This window comes from Tetrao urogallus (genome assembly GCF_951394365.1).
Source record: "Tetrao urogallus genome assembly, chromosome: 11".
Lineage (NCBI taxonomy): Eukaryota > Metazoa > Chordata > Aves > Galliformes > Phasianidae > Tetrao > Tetrao urogallus.
In genome coordinates this window covers 19347926-19365347 of record NC_136824.1, presented here as the reverse complement: position 1 = coordinate 19365347, position 17422 = coordinate 19347926, and the positions used below count along the sequence as shown (strand labels likewise).

Genomic DNA, 17422 nt, shown 5'->3' with positions numbered 1-17422 from the left:
CGCCGGGCCCGCCATGCCGCCTGGGCCGCTCGCGCAGGCCGCGCCGGTGTCCGCCTGGCGGGGCGGGGCGGGGCGGGGCGGGGCGGGCGGCGCGGGGCACGGCCGCTCGGCTCCGCTCGGCTCCGCTCGGACGCGCTCGGCTCCGCGGGGACGCGGCAGCCCGGAGCCGGCGCCAGGCAAAAGGCGGAGCGCGGAGTCCGGAGCGGAGGGCGGCGGCGGAGGGGAAAACGCGGGGCCGGAGCGCCGGAACGGCTCCGGACTACGAGGGGGGAACGGAATCGGGCAGAAGTTCGTCGCGCTGAGCGCGGCGGGCAGCCGGACAGGGAGCCACGCAGGGCCCGCGCACGGCCGCGGGGAGTGGCTGGGGGCAAAGACGGGGAGATCCATCTTCTCCACAGGCAGACAGGGCGCGTGACCGCGGCCCGCTCTTTGGCAACACGCAGCAGAGATGCAGGCTGGGAACAGCGCTCCTTTTAATGCCGCCCGAGGACAGACGCGGCACCGCGCGCCGAGGCCGTGTCCGCGCCGCACCGCCTGCTGCCCGCCTCGCGCCCGCCGCTGCCCGCTCGCTCCGCCGGGCCCGCTCACGCCGCCGCTTTCTGCTTCATTAACCCCTTCTTCGCTCCCTGATGGATCTTCGAATCCAGCTTCCCTGTAAAGAGAGGGGAAAAAAAAAAAAACAAGCAACCCTCATCACTCTTTATTTTTAAATGCTATTTGCAATGCAAATCAGCTGGAGGCAGCGAGGTCTCCTCGTTAGTGTGTTGCTGTCACATTCAATTATCGTGCTCGAGGAGCCAGGCGTTCCCAGCCGCCGTGGCTTCCCTGTGCGGGCACCACACCGAGCCGGGGGCTGCGGGGGGGCTCCCGTGCGGAGGAGAGCAAATTGTCATCCAGCACCGCTGCTGGGGAGCAATCGTAGCACAGAGCTCAAGACATTGCACTTGGGGGGCAGGAAAGCCAAGAGGCGGGTGTCATGCTGCCTCACCCTAACCCTGCCTCCCTGCCCATACCCAAGCCCAGCTGCAGTGTGGTCGGGGGCATTCCTGGGGATGCGATGCACCGGGCTCTGAGCTGCTCCCACCGTCAACTTGCACCAAACTGAGCACATTTCTCATTTCAGCTCAAAGAGGACTCCAACAGTGCTTTTTCCAAAAGCAGCAGACTACAAAACCGCTTGTTCCACCACAGCGACTTCCCTGAAACTGTCAGCCTTGCTCTGTCTCCCTCCATCTTTTGGGTCAGCCTTGCTCTCAGCTGGGTACAGAAACCAAAAAACGTGCAAAAAAAAAAGCACACGAGCAAGGGCTCATGCATGGGGTTCAAACTGGGAGCAGGGACAAGACTCCAGTGGTGTCTCAGGGCAACTCCCAGGACATGGGCCATCGGCACAGCTCCTCTGTGCTGCTGCCACAAACGTACAGCAGCAGACTGGGCACCTATGGGCCAAGCCAGACCGGCCGGAAGCGATGTGCCAGCCCTCCGAGTCACCAAACCGAGGGGATTTGGCAGGAGAAAAGCGTTGATTTCACACTCGCTCCGTGCTCTGGTCTCCCACTGCCGAGGCTCAGCCACATCATGGGCTGTTAGCTTTACCCTTAGCGTGACTGCCTGCTCCTTCCAGGCCCCAGAAGTGATCAGCGGGCTCCTCTGCTCTATCAGCTGGCAAAGATAAAACGTCACATGGGTAACCTTTAAGAAAAGGCTAAAAATAAGGCAACGGCCCCAGGGTCTCCTTCTCTTTACGCTCAATGATTTAAGGACTCTCATCTCACCGGCAGCACCGCGATGCGTCCCCTCTCCCCCCTTCTCACCTCCCCACACCTCCGTGCTGCTCAATGGCGGCTTTGGGAAGCTGTGCCCAGATGCAAGGAGATCTCCCACAAGAGCCACAGCTGAGCTTTGTCCTCACGCACTGACACTAAGCAGGGACATGTCTGGGGAAAGCCATGGTCACAAATGTGACACAAACACTATGCCCATCCTTTCCATGCAAACAATAACCCTGGCAGCAAATTGAGCTCTGTTTCTTTTTTTCCTTCCCCGGGCTGCTAGAAACGACTCATTTGCAATGGAGAATCATTCAGATGTCATTGCGGTGAGGTCCATGCTGTTATCTGGCAAGAAAAGCTGCACTGGCTCGGCTTCCCAACAAGACAAACTGGCATTTTGTCACGGCCGATCCAGGCTTCAAGATGAGCTCAGGTGGGGATGTGAGCCACACTTCAGACTGCATCAGATGCAGAGCCAGCTCCTCCTAAAATAGCGTGCCGCCACGACAAGTGGGTGATGGCTTCCCTGCTCCTTCCCCATCCATCACAAGCCTCCTATGAGCGACTCAGCATGCCGGCACACACCCTGGAGGGGACACACAGCTCCACGATCCCTGCCACTGCAGCTCCTGCGCTCTCATGGCAGAGCTGGTGGGGAGGAGGGCAGGGAAGGCAAGGCCAGCAGCGGGAGTGAGCAGCCGCCAGCGCAGCCAGCTTCCTTCCAGGCTGTTAGACTGATCCTGCTCCAAGCAGGAAACTGTCACAACACAAAGGAGACTATGTGACAGAGGGGGGGGCAGGCGGTGCCCCAGCCGAGGCTCAGTGGAGGCAGATGTGACAGGGACAGGACACGATGGCACCAGGGAGACTGAACAAGAGCAGAAAGAGGCTAAAAAAAAAATGTACAAAAAGGAGGACACGGCCCTGAGTGCTCAGCAGCACGCTGGAAAAGACCTGTCCCTGGTGGAAGGACAGTGCCACCAGCAAGATCCAAGACCTCGCACGAGCTCTGCAGATCAGCAAGCACTGTTGGCTGCCACTGGCTGAACACTCCTCCAGGATGCCGCTATAAAAGCTGGATGACAAACCACATCACTTTACCCCTCGACCTGCTCAGCACACTACGAGTATTTGCCAAATGCCCAGGGAGCGAGCACAGCCATAGGAGAACTTGAGCAGAGAAGGGGGGAGAAAACCCTCAAAAACAATACAAAAACCCATGCTGGGCTTCAAAAGGCCTTATAAAGCGGTCCTGAGAAACCCTGCCGCTCCTGCGCCGCTAGATAACTACTCCCAGAGAAGCATGCTGCAAATGAGAAAGGAAAGCCAGCCATGAGCTCTGCTAAACAAACAGCCAAGACTATTTCTGCTTATGCTGCTTTTAGCCTGTCAAATTAATTTTTCACATCCCCTGAAAGCATGTTCAGTGCCTTCCCCAGGCTGTGTGGTGAGGAGGTTGCTAATAAGGACAGAGCTGACTGCAGACTCCCCAGCTGCTGCATCCATCCTCCATTCTTTTTACAGCAGTGGGCAGGAATAACTGGCAGCCTGTGGAGGGCTGGTGGCTCATAAAAGGGACGAACAACGCTGGCAAGCGGAGTGCAGACAGATGCTGCAGCGCTTCACCGCCAGCTCTGCCAGGACATCCCATCCCCACTGGCCCGCAGTCACACGTCCATCTGGACCTACGGCCCTAGCTGCTTCAGGCCACTCCTGCCAAAAGGAAAGCAAGCACTCAGCACGGGCCATCCTGAGCGCCATCGCAACCTGCTCATCTTGTGAGGACAAACTTTGACAGTGGCACCGAGTGCACCCTCATCAGTTTGCGGATGGCACTGAGCCGAGCGCTGCGCTGGATACGACAGGAGGAAGGGAGCTGGGCGGGCTCACAGAGCGGGACCACGTGAACCCAGGGAGGTTCAACAAGGCCAAGCCAGGGTGCCGCACTTGGGTCGGGGCAATCCCAGCTGTGAGCACAGATGGGAGAAGGTCTCATGAGAGCAGCGCTGCGGAGAAGGACTCGGGGGCTCTGGTGGATGAAAGCCACAGACGAGGCAGCAGCGTCCATTGGGGGCCGGAAAGCCACCGGCATCCTGGGCCGCACCAACAGAGGGGTGGCAGCGGCAGGGAGGGGACCGTCCCCTCTGCTCTGCCCTCGTGAGGCCCCAGCTGCGGTGCTGCGCCCAGGCCTGGGGCCCCCAGCGCAGGAAGGGTGCGGAGCTGGTGGAGCGGGGCAGAGGAGGCACGGAGATGCTGCCAGGGCTGCAGCACCTCTGCTATGGAGACGGCTGGGGAGCTGGGGGTGTTCAGCCTGGGCAAGAGAAGGCTGCGGGGAGACCTCAGTGCGGCCTTCCAGGACTTGAGGGGAGCTCAAAACAGGAGGGAGAGCGATATTTACACAAGCAGAGAGCGACAGAAAAGGAGAATGGCTTTAAACAAAAAGAGGGGAGATTTAGGAGGAAATTTTTTTACTCAGAGGGCAGTGAAGCACCAGCACTGATGCCAAGAGACCCCATCCCTGGAGGTGCTCAAGACCAGGCTGGCTGGGGCCCTGGGCAGCCAGCTCACAGCAGAGGGTTATAACTGGGTGAGCTTTATGGTCCCTTCCAAGCCGGGCCATTCTGCAATTCTACTATTCCTGCCTCACATCCCAAACCAGCCTGCAAGCACTCGTGCCAGAAGCAGATCAGCTGCAGGCATGCGTTTCCTCAGAGCACATGAGCACCATGATTCCCAAGTGTTTGCAGAGGCAGGAAGAGGCATGTATTTGGAAGGAAGCAACATCTGGGGAAAGGGGAACCAAAGACAAAAATATTACAGATGTATTTGAATCATTAAACAAACACCTACAGATCAAAGAGCGCAGGGCAAAGGTTGTGAACTCATATGGCAAAGGCAAGCAGAGGTGGTGAGGAGAGCAGGCAAGAAAGGCCAAGGAGGGCATCTGTGGAAACTTTACTACTTACAGATTTTGGGCTTTCCTTTGATGGGAAACTTCACAACCATCTCCTGGGGATTAGTGCAGATAAAGACAAATGGAGACCCAGATTCCTGGCTCAAATCCGGATACTGTGAAACACAGACACATGCACAAAACAGTCAGACAAACTGCAGTGGGTGTGAAAAGATCTCTACAGTGAGGAGCAGCACTAAAGGAAACGCTTCCAGGCAAACCATTACTGAAAAGGTGTAAAACAGGGTTTTACAGAAACAGCTCTGCCTCAGTAAAGTGCCCTTACACAGCTTGCATCAAGTGAGGTTGATAGCTTGAAGTAGTTGGCTGCTCCTCTGGGCCAGGCACCCTGGGACAGGAACTCAAAGTCTACTGAGAGATTTCACTGTGGTGAAAGCACCAGGGAATTTTACAGGTAGAGTGTAAACAGACTTTACTTCTCTCATTAACCACAGTGAAAAGGAAAGAAATAATGCCCAGGGTGGGAAGCACATGGAAACGCTGCCTGGATGCAGCTCACCCTCACTGCTGTGCAAAAGTGAAATGCAGAACTATAATAAAAAAAAGCGTAAATAGCAACTGTCCCTTCAGATCCTTCGCTGCAGGCCTAGTGCCGGCAGGTATGTGCAGAGTGGAGGAACAGGGCAGCACAGGAGCTCGAGCCCAGGAAAGCCTGTTCAAGCTCACAGCGGAAGCGGTTTCTCTTCTGCGGGAAAAATGCCTTTTTTTTCCCCCCCTTGCTTTCCTCAAGCAGATCCAGAGAGGCTGCTGTATGCATGGGACAGGATGCCAGACCAGATGGAGCAGTGTGTCCTGGCAAATCCCCCATTTGTTCCTAACAAATGACTTCTAGGCGGAATGTTTGAAAAGCTCTCCCTCTCTTGCCGGTCTGCCAAGATGGGTTTGGATGTGTCCTGAACAGCTGGGCACGGAGAGCAGAGCAGGGAGCAACCCACTTTTCCTGCATCGCAGCAGGGTTTGGCAGCGCTGCCGGCAGTTAGGGGAGATTTACAGAAGCCTGACACAAGGAGTGGATCAACTGGAAAGCGTTTCCAGCCCCCTCATTTTACAACAGCACGGGCCACGTTTTCCGAGCGAGAGATGTACATGCGCTTAGCTGCGCTGTGCAACACCTGTGCTGGGAGAGGAAGAGCCACGCTCATCTGCAAGGCCCGCAGATGCCCTGCTGCACTGATCTGGTGCTGGACAAGTTTCTTCCTTTTATTTTTTTTCTCCTAAGCCACGTTACTGGACTTGCTTCTACCGCTTTGTGCTGATGCCAAGGATTTTCATTTCCCATCTGCAGGGAGGGAGGATCTTGGAAGGTTACAAAGCCCCAGTACGAATATCCCAAGCCAACGCCTGGTGAGTGCGAAGTGCTGGCCCGGCTTTATTGCTCTCGCTATCGCACGGGTGACTGCTTGGCTTTCCACAGCCAGGCACTGGACTTCCCCAGCAGCTCTCGCACTAGCGGGGCCTCTGAAGACCACAGCATAGAGCTGCGGGGCCGAAGCCACCATCCTAACCGCCTGGTGACAGAAGTGATGTGTCCCTGTTTATGACACGTGGTTTGGCCTCCGCTCATTCAGGTTGTGTGTCCAAGACCACAGAGGTCCTCACAAACCTCTCCTAGGTGGATCTGAACACCACAGCGCTCCTCTCACACATCTCACAGGCCCCCACAACGGGAAATATCCCCTAACAGGCATCCAGGCATTAAGAGCAGCCGAGCTTGTTCCTCCACTGACAGATCTCACCCAAAGCCAGGATCAAATCTTCAGCTCGAAAAGCTTAACCCAATCCCAAGGCCGAGATGGAGGCCACAGCTGTGGCTTGGGCTTACGTTTCCACACCACAGCCTTTCATCTCCTCTCCCAGGGTACATTTCTGTACACTTGCCAAATCTGTGCAGTGTCTGTGCCCTGCATTTTAAAAGCTTCAGTCCCTCCTCTGGCATCTCAGCCCAGAATGCTAGGCAGGAGCCCCCCACCAAGACACTATTTTGGGTTTTCTATTGTACCCACCCCCAAATTCTCCCACACCATCCTGGTGAGCGACAAGGCAGAACATTCCTGGCTGCTACAGTCAAATAATCTTTTGCCAGAAGATACATCACCAGGACCAAGCGCACAGCCTCTCCCTGGTGCACTTGTAGGCAGTGGATATGAACTACCTCAGCAGACTTCATTCACAGAGATCACCAGAGGAGTTAGCATTTCCCAGCTGCTGTTGCTACTTAGCTCCCTTACCAGCACCCTGTCATAACATCGCGTGCCATCACCACGCTGGGGCTGAGCAACGTAACAGAGCTGCAGATCCCCACCTACATATCCACACACAACAACACGCTGCCACTGCTGTCCAGACATCAACAGGATTGAGGAAAAGCACTGAGGGAGAACAGCACAGCTATTCCTGCAGCTTAGCTCAGCACTAGGAGCCCAGTTCCTACCTGCCACACTCCAAAGACGCCTCTCCTATCAGCAGCGACTGCTTGACTTATGTTCTGATCACAGACACAGGCATCAAGACGTGAAGCACATTTGTCTCTGTTCAATTTTCCACAGTTGCCCAAGTGCCTAATGAGTAAAAAACCCGTTTCTCAAAGTGCCATTGGCACTTTGGAAGGCTTTTAATGACATTTACGATCCTTGGCCGCTCTGAGAAAGTTCTCCTTCTGTTCAGCTGTATGCAATTCTTCCCACCCAATTTCCTCCTCAAACAATAACCTCTCCCTAAAATGCTTCCCTAAGGCAATGGCATTTCCATCCCACTGTTTTTATCGACTGTCTGCAGCTTTTCTAGACCAGCAACAGAAGGGTCAGTGCTTCTGCTCTGGACTGCAAGAGGTCAGCCGAGTCGCTCTACAATCAATAAGTTGATGATGCTGAGAAAAAATTTGCTCCCAACTACTATACCCCACAGACTGCGACCACTGCCCTTCAGCACTTCAGCAAATGCAAGAGTGTAGGAAAAGGCCAAAGACCAGGTCTAGTGTGCCAGAGAGAGCAGAGAGACCGGTAAAAAGGGCCTGCAACAGCTTTTTTTTTTTTTCTTTTTTTTTTTGCGTTCTTTAAATAAATCTCCACAGTGAAGAGAGAGGGCAAAGCACACTTCTTCAATGCCAGAGACCAAAAATCCAACCCAACTGGGAGCCTGATGGGGGAATGTTCCCTCCCAGTTCCAACTGCACTCATCGTTCCAATCTTGGGGGTATAAATAAGATGGGACTTACTACTCTGGGGCTTTAGCGCTGCCTCTGTTAGGAATCGATTCAGCATGTAAGAGAAGGTGGCTGGAACGAGCTCTAAGTAAGTCTGGAAGCCAGGCTGTCCCTCGAGAAGGGAAAAACCCACTCCCAAGACCACAGACGAGCCAGAAAGCTCTGAAGAAAGGGGTTGCACAATATAACTGCAGTGAAAAAAAACCAATTTGGTCTCCTTCCAGCCCTTCTGCCACCTCATACCAGGCTTGCAAGATGGCTGTTCGGAAGGCAGTGGGCACCGTGGGCTGCAAACAGTTTGCCAACTGCTGCTTCAAAACCCCACGTATGCTCTGCGCATGGCTGCGTCAGCGCAACCACCGCCCTCCCCTCCTCGCTCAGCCCAGCCACAAGCAGATGTAAGCTCCCATCGTCCCTGCAAGCACGCTGGCCAGGCTTCAATTTGCTGCTAACAGGTTTGTAAGAGCCTAGCTGTGAAGAGATTAGCAGGGAGAAGGGAAGAAAAAAAAAAAAAGAAAAAAAGCAGGTCTCCAGGCAGCTTAACGCAGAGAGCTGGAGGTTAAATGGAGCATCTGAGCACAAGCTGGAAGAGGGAGCCGCGCTGGGCTCCTGCAAAGGCCAGCCACCAATTCGCCAGCACCCGCCCTCTCTCTGGAGCTGGTGCTTTGAACACACATTAAGTGGCTATCAGATGTCCCCAGCAGTTACCCCAATCAGGCTGCAGGCAGGGATAATTGCTAATGAATGTTCCCTACACTTTGCTTTCACCGTCCCTCATCTCCCATCACCAGCTTGTCACGGCCAAAAATAGTAGCAGGCCTGCCGAGCCTCTCTGCTCCACAGCCCACAGCCAAGAGCGAAGCAGGAGCTCGGAGTCAGCACGGAAACAATCCCATCCTCTCCGACATTAAGAAAACCCTCTGCAGTGTTTTTCCCCCACCAATCTGCCAAGGGAACTATTTTTTCCTTAATTGAGGTAAAGCCTGGGGCTGGATGCGGAGGCCACGCAGGCTTGCTCAGGCACTGCTGGCTGGTTTTCCTTGCAGGTGATATCCCTGCTTTCTCCTCATTCCTGTCCCTCCCGGGGCTCCCACGGCAAACAATGAGCGAAGCGGGACGGGCACTGTTTCCTTGGGAACCACCAGCGCTGCCCTTGGGCCAGCCCTTCACCCCTCAGCAACGAGATGCACCTGCTTGAACCAAAGGGTACAGAAACAACCAAAGGAAAAAGTGCAAAACCGTCGCTAAGTAGATGAGCTGTGCTCTGGAGGACCAAGTGGAGGAACAAAGGCCGTGTGCCATGGAGCACAGGTTCTGTGCGGCACAAAGCACAGAGCAAAATCATTCCCCAGCAGCTTTGCTGGTGACCTTTCAAGCTCCTCTTGCAGTCTTATTAAGGCCTCCAGACACACAAGCTGGAGGAAATAAACAAGAGATCGAAGGCTAAAAATACCGAGTGGAAATTGCCCCGGCGTTTGTTTTCCCTTTTTCCCCTGCCTGCCTCAAACCCAGAGCCCTGCAATGCAGCCCGCTCTCCTCCACTCGTCCCCGCAGGCAGCCCAGCTTCAGCAGAGAATTGCACGCTGGAACCTGTAGTCCCGCCGGGGCGGCCGCCGTCCGCTCCATCTTAGGGCTGCCGGGGGCCTCGGGGCGGGGAATCCAGCCAGAGCTCTGCGCGGAGGTCGTGCTGGGGGGGAGGCGTTGTGTGGGGTCAGCGATGGAAAGGGTTGGATCATTTTCCTAGTGTGCCTCCTCGGAGCCCAGCACTGGACCAGGACACCGGCTCGCAGCTCGGCCTTCACCTCCCCGCTGCTCTCGAAGAGCTTCAAAATAAAAGAGGCAGCTCTGGAAAGCAAAGCTGTCTGGAAAGAATAAAAGCAAGCAGAGCCCATGTGTTGGCAAAAGCACTCAGTTATTCCTCACCGTAAAACACATTCAGGAAAAAAAAAAAGTCTTGGCAGAGATGGTGTCCCTCTGAAAGAGCGGGGCTGCTGTAAGCAGGCCCATAAATCAGCCGTCCCCAGCAGGCAGAAACATGCACCAGGCTCCAAGAGCTGGGAGCAGCAGCCTGGCTGCAGGCAAGCAAGGGAAGCGGGAGGCAAAGGAGGTGAAGTGCTGCCCAGGACAGTGCGCCTGGGAGAGGGGAAGGCGTGGGGAGGCTCGTGAGCGTGTCTGGCCTCCACACAACTTACTTCCTTCGGTTTTCCTTGTGATTTGTGGGAAAGGCAGATCCGCTCTTCTTTCATGCCTCATAAGCTTCATAGCTGTCAGACTAACATAACAGGTAATTAACTACTAAACAGCCATTTTCTCCTCCTCTCCTGAGGGAAATTGCTCACCATCCAGCTAGAAAATGTTTCTTTAGCGGTTTGCAAAAAGAGAAAAGAAAGTCAGTAGTTTCTGGCAACCAATGGGGCTGCAGCAGCCAAATGGGGACGTCCATGGCAGCACTTGCAGTGCAGACACCAGTCCCATGTGCACGTGGGATTCAGGAGAAATGGAGCTCTCTAAAATGAGGGTGAAGACGCAGAGCAGGCCGTGCCACTGCCAGGCCACCAAATGCAGTCTGCACACCGCTGGCAATAACCCAGGCTCCTGCTCCTGCAAAAGAGAGGCTCAGGTATAACCGCAGACAAAAAGGACCAGCTAATGGTTCTGTGATGGTCCAGCAGGTAGGAGTTAGTCAAAAGCAAGAAAAATCCCTTCTTTCTCGCTGCATGCAGGATGAGGCTTCAGTCAGACAGCCTCCGTGCCCAAGTAGTGCCCTTCCTTCCTCACTGCTTTTCCAAGGACGGGCATGCTGAAGCATCTTTTCCCCATCTGTTGTTCTGACAGCAGTAGTCTCCACTGCCTCGTTACACGGACGTTTGCTTTTGGGGATTATCAAGCCAATCTTCCCAGCCCAGCCTTCGTTCTGAAGTGCTCCAGGGCACGTTTGCACAGCAAAGACGGCACCGACTGGCAACGGGAGCAATCGCCTGAGCCAGGCAACGCAGGTTTGGGCTGCTGTGTGATCTCTTCTTGGCTGCTGGCCTCACAAAGTGCTCACAGAACACCAAGTGCTTCACACTGAGTCTTGATCTCCCACCCGACATGGTCTCACATCATGCTTCCAACTCTGAGCAAGTGTTTAGCCTTCTTTTAAGGACCCATTCCCTGCCCCTCAGCACAGGCCAAACAGGCTTCTGGCTCATGACAAACATTTTCCTAAACAGAAATCCCAAAGCAGATCCAAAGTTCTAGAAATGCCAAATTTTCTAGCCTGAGGCAGAAACATCCAGTGCTGCAGTGAACAGGCAACCAAGAAACTCTACTTGCAGCCCTCAGTCAAAGACCACCACGTCGTCGGAACAGAGGAGCCGCTCCAGGAAGGCTGGCTTAGAAAAGAAATCCGCAGCCACGCTCAATGCGAATCGACACAAGAGGCAAAAGAAAAAAGCAGTTTGGCAAAAAACAAAAACAAAAGCCATCAGCCAAACTTTTGTTTGAAAGCCTGTCAGGTCTAGACTGCAACGTGTGAGGAAGGAACAGCTCAAAACCACAGCTGCTAATGGTTATGGATTTGGCAATCAAAATGTCTTTGTTAAAAAAAAAAGTTAACTGCCTTACTATTGAGGTTACAAACCGCAGCCTTGATGCATTGTTGCAGTCAACATCCTCCCTGCTGTTTTTGAGAGCTTACATCTGCTGCTGGCAGATAATGTGCTGGCATTGGCTCCTTCTATGAGAATGCACAAGGAATTTTGCTAGCCAGCCTGCCTTCCTTTCCCCTTCTTCCCACAATCATGCCTGCCAGTTGTTGCCTGTTCTGCCCCTCACTTGCTTGGCAGCAGGCAACCAGACACACAGGCAGCGGGCTGGTATCACCACGGGATCTTCCCTGGACGGTCTGAGTCCTCCATGGGCGTTCCGTGCCTCAAGCTGTGGTTCTGCACCACGAGCTGTACTTTGACTCAAGGGGCAGGGGGAGCAATTAAATGTAGTAAGCAACAACAGGACTTTGAAATGTAGGTGTAATACTTAAGTTCATTCTGGTGCACTTGATTTTGAATCACTGAACCATGGCAGTGGAGGCAGGGCACGTCACGTCCCCTCTTCTCTCCCACAACCAGCCTGTGACACAGGACCCACAGGCACCAACACCCTTCTGTGGCTCAGATCCCACCCCTGGTAAACCTACAAGCAGCATGAGAAGGACCTGAGATGTTTACAGAATGCCTGACAAGCATCAGGGGAAACTGGGTGGACTTGGAAAAATACTCAGTAGTATAAAAGGCTCAGCTGAAAGAACCATCTCATACTCCAGTGCCAAGGGAGCGTGGAGGCAGGGCTAACCTCAGCTGCAATGCAGCCCCACTGCTTGAGCTGTCAGGAGGAAGCACGGCAGTGGGGAGGAGAGAGGCAACGAGGGGATGAGGAGAAAACAGGGCACCTGCTTCTGCTCAGAGCACCTGCACCCTGCTAGACGCAGCCAGGCATTTTCAATCAGCTCCATAATGTCCTTGCTTCTTCCTTTGAAACTCTGATTTAAAGACTGGTGCAGCCGAGCTCAGCACGTGAGGAAGATTAAACCTAACTTTGGTGAATGCAGCTGATGCAGATCAGACGCCCACATCCCTGCCCTGCTTTCTTCCAGCAGCCACCACTCCCTGCTGTGACCCTCGCTGCTGCTCCCCGAGAGGCACGACACGGCCGGCGGGCTGCTGGCACTATTGATCTGGTCACTGAGGCATCAGGCTATTTCTCAAAGCCAGGATTTGCAGCTGAGTGGCCGGCCTGTTCGGGGCTGTGAAATCGATGCCGTGCCGCTGAAAGCTGAAGCAAGTCAAGTCTTTGGGCCCTCAGCTGCATTCTGTAGCTGCCAGTGCCCCCACTGTTTAGGATCACCACCCAAAGGCATGGCCATGGCTCAACCCAGCTGAGCCACAGCTGGGAAACCAGGGCACCTGGCTTGAGGTCGGTGTTACCTAACCCTCAGTTTCAGGATTAATAAAACCCAAGCGCCAAGAAGAAGGCAAGTAACAGTGACCGCATCGGAAAGAAACAAATTCCCAGATCACTGACTAGTTTGTTGAAATGGTAGCAGAGGCTAAGTCCACAGTCATCATTAATTAAGTCATATACTTCAGCCTTGGCTTCGTTTTTTCCCTAGGGTCTATGAAACCAGAAGACAGGGCAAGCTAGCCTCTATCATTCGATTTCTTTGGCATGTTAATGCATTCCTAAATTAATCATCATCAAGTGACAATCGCTCCTTCATCTTAACAGTGAGCAGTGGCCTCGGTAAACCTGCTGGCTTATGCAAGGCAGCTGGAGCATTAGAACAGCTTCTGATGAAAACCAAAGCACTTCACATACAGAAAAACTCCCCCATTGCTGACCGTCGATAATCCAAACCAGCTGCGTGCCTACTCTGCTTCTACAACCAAGAACCAGAGGTGCTTTGTGTCTAGAGGAAGTACAGCGAGGAACTGAATAAAGACACGCATCACCTGTAGGTCCCTGCAGACCAGACTAACACCTCAGGCCATTGGATCTTGCATCAGGCTCCGTGTGAATAACAAATTCAGCTTAGGAGAACTCAGAGACCCGTAAAGTTCAAAGGCCTTCCTGTTGGTTGCAGTCACTAACAGCCACCTAGACATCTTTCCTTTTGCACTAATCTGATCTAGTCCCCAAAACCCGAAACCTTGCTAAATTCATCCATCTGTAGAGGTGTGATAACCAAGCCTTGGGAACCAGAAGCATCTCTTTGGTGGGAGTGAACAGAGGAGTCTCCTGGCTACGTGCACCAGACAGCCACGCCACTGCAAAAAAGAGCTTTTGCCTCACCTGCAGCTTGTGCTAGGAAACCTTTATGGAGGTCCTCATGGAAAGTCATACTTAAATGTCTGTATGTTCATAATGTTCTTCAAAGTACATTTCAACATATGTGTTTATGTTCCTCCCTTTCATTACGTTATTTCTTGGGAAAATACCACTCGCGTGTTATTGTTCCTTTCCTTGCAGATAACCTGAAAAGGCTCTCTGGATTCTAAACGCAAATTTTCTACCTCCCTCCTTCATTCCTACAGGATAAATTAAATCACGTCTTGTATGCTTAGCGCCCAATTCTCTTTTTTTTTTTTGCTGTTATTTCCACTGGGGAGGAAAGAGGAGGACAAGAGATTAAACGTAAATTTCCTGAGGGGGAAAAAAGAAACCTATTTAAATGATAGCTGCAATCTCGTGGCACAGAAATAGCTTAGACACGTTCCCTCATGCAGATTTAGGACACCAAGCGATCACCTAGAAATGAAAAATAAACACTTTACTCCCGTCAAACATAATTATCTGATATTTCAATCCAAGATTATAGCTACTGCTAGGTATCAGTATCTGTGTGTGCTTGCATTTAAAATAAGTCCAAACACACCTATCAACTACCAAAATAGCAGCAGCGGAAATGTTCCTTTTCCAGTTAAAGTAACAGTCTCTCTGATCAAAGTCATTAGCAAAATGAACATGGACTTCAGAACACATTAAAACAGCATAAATGTAAATAGTTCTCTGCTTGCTTTAGGCTCCTGCCAAGCCCTGCCTGCACCATCCCACGTTTCCTCAGTTACCAGTGCTGAAGTCACCAACACCTAATGCAGGAAAAGAAAGGCAGCTCCTTGCTCTGCTCGAGGTGTCGGTGACGTCAGCCCGCAGCAAGGAAAAGCAGTCATCAACACTCAGATCTTGACAGGGGAAAAGTTTCCAGGTCACCTCTAGCACCGAAAAACATAACAAAGGAATCATTCTGATCCGAACCAGTGCTTTTTGGGTGGCTGCCATCAGCAGGAGGAAATGAGTCCAGAAGGCACTCCAAGGAGGCGCAGGATGCCTGAAGCGCCGCTAGAAATACTGAGATGTAAGAGCCACACAGAGGGATCTGCTGGCACCAGCTCTAGGCAGCGGGCTGAATTCAGAAAGCAGCTTTTGCCTCACTCCCCTGGGAGCAAAGCAAGCTACACCAAGTGCCTCGGGTGGACTTTCCTACCCGACAGTAATGCAGCTCCTTGAGCGGCTTCTATCGAAAGAGCATAGCAATGAAATTAGTATACATCATCTCCGAGAGGCAAGTGCTGCCTTATTTCCTGCGTGGGAAAGAGACCCAGAGGAACTTACTGAACTAGTCCATACCACGAGCAGCATAGCTGGGATTAGGGCGATGTCATCTGACGTGACGCTGACTTTAATCACAAGGACATCTCTCCTCAGCAAACATCCTCCTCTGCTCTCTGCCAGCTACTGCATGCAAGATCTTGTCCTGTCATCACTTCTTGCACAGCCCTGCAGACCTGCAAACCACTTCAGCAAACCAAGCCACCTTCAAACACTGAACACTGCAGGGCTGACCCCTGTGAAGGGGTTATGCAAGGCCAGACCTGCGTGCCCAGTAATAACATGAGTAAGTAACCAGTCCCAAACAATAAGGCAAGCACTTGCACAGATGGAAAATATATATATATATATATATATATATATAAATATATATGCTCAGGACGGATGGATCAGCAAGAGCTTCCCTTGTCTAGTGGAAAGGATGGTCACAAGAGTCAAAACCAACTCCTGTGGCTGCTGGAAAAGGCAGGATCAGCATCAAACAGCAGTGAGCACCACAGGGAACTATTTCATCTTCAGCTGGTGGGGACAACCCACAGACACAGCATGCTCTGTGCTTGTGGAATTACTTCTTGTGGAAAACACAGAAGCTTCCAATAAAAGTTGGGGAAGAGGAGAGGCGCGAGCCTGAGCACAGTGCCTGAGGAGCCCAGCAGTGCTTTCATCCCCGAGGTCTCTGCGGCAGCATCGCGTTGCCTCACCTGGTAACACACTGCAGCTCTTCAGAAAATTGCCAGTGCTTTCTGCGTGCTTTAAGTGGGGAGATAATAACATCGGCCTTTCCTGCTCCCCCTGAAGCTAGGAGGAGACCTTGTACACCAAGTAATCGCCTGGATTACACTGCTGACAAGTGGCTTTGGGGCTGCTTGCTGATAAACCCGGGCTGAATCACCAGTGCGATCAACAGGGATTTCCTGCTCCCAGCGAGATCCAAGTTGGATTTCTGAGCTGGCGCTACACACGTTTTTGTCTTGCTAGCATTTGCAATTAAATTAATCTCAGCTTCTTCCAGATGCACTTGCAGCTCATTCTAGTCCAAAACCACACACATTTTCTCATCAACCAACTTCAGAAGGATGCTCAGATCTCCAAGTTCAATCTTACAAGCTAGAGAAACGAACACTGCATACACTGAGCCTGGGTAAAAAGACTGAGAAAAACACTGTAAGAAGATAACAAATAAGGAATTGTAACAATTTTGTGATGTGGGAGCAGCAAAAGCCGGAAAGATATAAGCCCATATCTGCTATGGCTTTTGAGAAGAAAATCTCTTGCCTATAGGTATGATAACAGCATTCCTGGAATATGCTACTCTCTTCCTGGTGTTTCTCCAGCCAAGTGGTGTCAGCAAACTGAGAGGAATTTACAGAGACTATTCTTTACTACTTTCTCTGTGGAAAGATTAAAAATACTAGTTACCAGCATCTTGATTTCAAGATTTTAAGAAGCTGTTGCAGCCATTTTACCAGCACCTAAAGAACATGCCCACAGTGGAAGAGGAGAAATTGTGGATGATGATGATAGAGAAAAAAAAATCCTACACTGACCCCAGAATTTCTTCCTCTTCTCTCTGCCAAGGTTTGCTCCTACACAAAGGCCAAAAGTGCCTGCAGACTGCTGTATTCTTGTCCCAAAGCTCCCTCTGCTGCTCACAGTCTAACCTTTTCCCCTTCCTGAGAGGACTGACCCTGACTGAAAATAAGCAGAGGCACTCTCTTTATCTGTGGTTTCCAGACATCTCTCTCGTAACTTCTGCTTGCTGAAAACCTCAGGGGTGTGGGAAGGCCAGAAAAACACTTTATGAGAAACTGCCATCAGCCACTGATGCCTCTCCAACTCTTTGTGGCTAGAAGGCACTCATCAGTCTGCTGCATTCTTGTCCTCTGTCTCGAAAGTCTCTGTCTTGCTCACCATCAAGTGAACATGTTGGGGTCTGCCAGCTCCCATTCGACCAAACCCGGCCGTACATGGGGCAGTGGAATGAACAGACAACACTGAGGACGAGCCTACTGTGCTTAGCACTAAGTGCATGCTTGGTAGATCAATAAAACACACCCTGAGAAAAGCAGCTGCTCCACATCTGGGGCACGGAGTCTGACACAGCATCGCTGAACAGAATCAGACTTCAGGAGGTCTCTAGTCCAACCTCATTAAATAGGAGAAGTTTGAGGAAAAAATCTTGAGCACCAACACCTGCATTCAGTCTCCAGAGAGACGATGGCCAACCGTTCCCATTCCATTTTGGGTGCAACAGTCCCGCCCGTTTTCAGCCCCACCAGCTCCACACAGACATGTTTTGGACACACACACACTGCAGGAGGCTCC

The 17422-nt window shown here is 52.3% G+C and overlaps 1 protein-coding gene across 1 annotated transcript in view; it reads right to left on the bottom strand.

The window, feature by feature from the left end:
- Positions 1-584: 584 nt before the first annotated feature.
- TRIP4 (thyroid hormone receptor interactor 4) overlaps positions 585-17422 on the bottom strand; it is a gene marked incomplete at both ends in the record, with an annotated part of 28348 nt that continues 11510 nt past the window's right edge. The window contains 2 exons of the mRNA XM_079540656.1: positions 585-652; positions 4739-4841. Coding sequence (XP_079396782.1) covers positions 585-652; positions 4739-4841 — 171 coding nt within the window. The remainder of the gene's footprint in view (positions 653-4738; positions 4842-17422) is intronic.